Source organism: Morone saxatilis, unplaced genomic scaffold, assembly GCF_004916995.1.
Source record: "Morone saxatilis isolate NCDOM2014 unplaced genomic scaffold, NCSU_SB_2.0 Contig8, whole genome shotgun sequence".
NCBI classification, from domain to species: Eukaryota; Metazoa; Chordata; class Actinopteri; family Moronidae; genus Morone; species Morone saxatilis.
The window spans coordinates 11,850,646-11,854,662 of NW_023340257.1; the positions used below are offsets into that span (position 1 = coordinate 11,850,646).

Below are 4,017 nucleotides of genomic sequence, written 5' to 3' on the forward strand. Positions count from 1 at the left end.
TTCCTCGTATGTGTAAAAACCTACTTAGCAATAAACCTAATTCTGATTCTTTAAGAGGCTCCTCTCTAAAATACCCCAAAACCACTAATATGCAGTTCAGCCTCATCCACGAAGGGACGATTTAAATACGTGAACGTAACCTAGCACGTAGTTGTACTGTAGTATTTGCCGCTCATGCTTTATTAACGCGTCTTTTGTTTTTCTTTCACAAAAAGCTCACATTTGAAAATCCCCCCCACCCCCGTCACGTGACGAAGGCCACAGCGGCCTCTCAAACACCGGAAGTGGTCGGTAGTGTTGTCGCACCGGAGCTGCTGTCATGTGATAGTTCGTCCGAGGAGCTGCTGTTGTGACAGTAGCTTCCCACCTTTAGATGAAGCTCCAGTGAAACCGCGAAGGACAGAAGTTGTATGTGCGCCGGAGACGATCACCACGGCTCATTTGTGACGGGGGTAGTTTAGTGTCGCCCCTCGGACGCTGCCATGGGTTGTTGTTACAGCAGCGAGAACGAGACCACAGAGCAGGTAGGTAGTTAGCTGCTACATGGCTAAAGCTGTCCCGATACAGGTCATGTTTTCAGTTGTTAACAGAGATATTACGTGGTGGTAATGTGTGTATTTAGCGTGGTTTGTACGTAAGGTGCTGTTGGGTGCTGTGTGCCGACGCTACCAGGTGGCAGTAGGTTGGATTTGAAGAGACTCTCAGGAGAAGTAGCTTTAGCTTTGTGGCTGGAGGCTTCAGGAGAGGCCTGGTTCAGGACACACTGTGAAATGAGCTCTTAAGGTGGAAAATGATCGTAGTTAATAAGAGATGTGCAGATTTGATGCCGAAGAAACCCGGTTTGAAGAAAAGTGTACGCATGACATCATGTGTTTTAACATTAAGGGTCATTTATGGCTTCGTCACAGTCTTTTCCTGCAAGTAAATAGTTTTAAAGCAACATGTAAAGACTAACTTAATTATGACATGAACAGGGCCACCAGAAACAGAAGTGACTGATATTCTGGAGACCATATTCTTGATGGATTGTGTCTTATGACCCTCAAGATCCTTATCTATTTTTAGTTTACGGAAACAAGTCAGTTTTTCCTTCCTGCAAAATCGTATGCAGTTCATCTGATCCAGCACAGCACATATCTAACATCTCTGTCTGTGTTCTACCCAAATAATGTGTATTAGTCTGAGTAACCTCAATCTAATTAGTCCAGTTGGTTCAGAACCGGTGTAAACTTAATTAGTTTCAGTGATCCAGTTACAAGTGTAGTTTTTCTGGTAACAATAAAGTAGTTTAGGATCAGAGGTTAATGTGGTTTTTGTGAGCAGTTGAGTTCCCTTAATGTTTTCAATGTTATTAGAAGAATGAAGAGTGTAACATGTGTTACCATAAGTGTTGTTATTGAAAACATGTATTGCTATGGCTGTTGATACCTCAAGCCTTTGTCACCACATATAATAGTTATAGTATAACGTTAGGCTTTATTTTTTGTATCCAATGCAGAAACCTATTTAATGAGTCAAACTGTACTCCATTATTTAATGTAAATACGTTGGTGAGGCACATTACAACTGTAACACAGTTAAACTGTCATTAGCTGAGCGCTTCATTATCATTTATATTCTGAACGACCTGTTCTAGGACTCTGATGAAAGTAAGCCGCTGATCACCCACCCAAACCCTGTCAGCAAACCCCCTAATGGGACAGACTGGATCACTACCAGTGTCCCCTCAGCAAGGACAGATGAACAGGCCCTCCTTACATCCATCCTCACCAAGACCGCACAGTAAGACACTCTTCCATGCAACCATAGACGAGCCAAATTCAGCCTGTTTTTGAGCAGTAATTCACATGTTGTCCGTTTAATAAACTCGCCTTTATTTCCTCTCTGTCAGGAACATCATTGATGTCTCGGCAGCTGACTCTGTCATGATGGAGCAGCATGAATACATGGACAAAGCTCGGCAATACAGGTATGTGTGTGAGCAGTTGTGTAATGTTGTTGTCCAGTGTTGTTGCTCTTCTGCAGGATTCTGTTTTGTTTTCTGTGTATGGTTGTGGGGATGATGTGGGTCTTTTTGTTTGGAGTTTGTGTTTTTTGTCTTCTAAAATGAGACCAATCAGTCTGTATTGCACTTACAGGTAGCCTGTGAACTGTAAAGACTGCATGTAACTGTAAAGATAGCGTGGGTATTTTAGTTGTTAGAGCCATATAATGATAACATTCTTAGTTGATAAGAGGTTCAGCATAACCTTACAGTATATGGTGCTTTATAGTGTTTATTTACAGTTTACAGCTTATAGGAAAGAGATGTTCAGATGACTTAAAGCGAGGGTGTAATGTTGGAGAAACTAGCTAGATTTTGAAGCTGACAGCCAAAGATACTGGATTTTTTTCTTCTTTTTTTATTGTTATTTTTAGACCATTTGATTTATTAATTGCTGATGAAAAGAGAATTTCAACCAATATAACAAAACATGCTTCAGAAATACATTACCTACCCTAGCTTTAAATATTATTAAAACTGTCAGCTAGCTGTATATCCAAAGGTGTGTAATGGCTGGTTGGGACATCTGTGGTTGGTGCTGGTTTAAATGTAGTGAAACACATTTCCACACAAACCGAACGACTCAAGCAGCCGATGGGGGGAGGGGAGTGATACAACTAAAAAATTGCAACAGCTGTAGGCCCTCAAACTTTATCCCAGATACAGTGACACCTAGTGGCTAGATTTCTACCAAACACGCAGCTATTTTTAGGCTGAAACACACGAGAGACAAGGTGATGTGTTGTTGACAAACTGTTTTAAACTGCAGCTAAGGTAATGACAGAGCAACAGCCCCAGTAAGCTTGTGCCTTTTTTTTTGTTTCAGTACAAAGCTGGCTGTATTGAGCAACAGTCTGCCCCAGAAGAAAGCCCTCGCTCTCCCCTCCCTCACCAGCCAGCCCCACCAAGTGCTTGCGAGTGACCTGGTGCCATACTCAGATGTTCAGCAGGTAATCATTCACTGACACACAGATATGTTGCCATGTTTATTTTTCTCCTTTGTTGGCTACATTTGACACGAGAGAGATACTCTTTTAGAAGCAGTACGTGTAGCTGTGTGGTACTTCAGTGTGAGGGGGTGTGACTAAATGTGTGGTTAAAAATAGATCTTGTAGATATCTAATGCTTTTCTCTTGATTCTGCTTTTTAACTTGTCTTATATCACTCAGTCAAATTGTGAAGTTTAACTTAACATTAACTGTCTTCCTCTTTTTTTGCAGGTGTCCAAGATAGCAGCTTACGCTTACAGTGCAATCTCTCAAATCAAAGTGGATGCTAAAGAAGAACTGGTGGTCCAGTTTGCCATTCCCTGATTCTGCGACTCTGGCCTGCATATTGTTCCTCCCATCCCGCTCTCTCTGTGTCACTTCTGCATCCTCACCCTCCAGCCCGCCCTTTATTAAAGCATATTGGTCCTTGTGCTTCTTAGCTATGCCTCTAACTGCTACAAAGACAGTGATGATGATGTAGGATTGCACCCTATGGCTGTCATTTAGTGCACTTAATTATGGGTCAGGCTCTGGAAGGTGGTTTACTGTGGAGGGGCCGTTGGTGTGTGATGTTATATTTATAACAATAAGGCCTTCTTTTGTATGTGTGGATCACAGGCTTTGTCAGAACCAGCTGTGGAAAAATCATCGTTCATCCTTCTTGACGATCTCTCTTATCTAACAGTTTTCATGGCCGTCTCATTAACTTTTTTTTTTTTATTTCCCCTAGCCTGTATACTCAGGCACGCAAGGCTAGGTCCACACGTCAGACTGTTCTCCAGAGGCATAGAAGAATGTACAGTGTATTCACCTGGGACAGGGCTGTAGGAGTTATGGCTCTAGACATTGGCTATTTGTGTTTATACATGATACAATCTCCATTGGAACAAGGGAAATGAGGAATTTCTGACAGGAAAGAATGGAAATTATCACAGTACCATAAGTACAAGTGCAGTGATTGATTTTTTTTTTTTTTTAGCCAGG

The 4,017-nt window shown here is 41.8% G+C and overlaps 1 protein-coding gene across 1 annotated transcript; it reads left to right on the plus strand.

Annotated features, from left to right (window-relative positions):
• Positions 1–293: 293 nt before the first annotated feature.
• On the plus strand, positions 294–4,017 carry lamtor1 (late endosomal/lysosomal adaptor, MAPK and MTOR activator 1). Its single transcript, XM_035680544.1, has 5 exons — positions 294–524; positions 1,637–1,782; positions 1,892–1,969; positions 2,871–2,994; positions 3,265–4,017. Exons 1-5 carry the CDS (start codon positions 483–485, stop codon positions 3,355–3,357), a joined length of 483 nt encoding a protein of 160 aa, XP_035536437.1. The 5' UTR covers positions 294–482; the 3' UTR covers positions 3,358–4,017.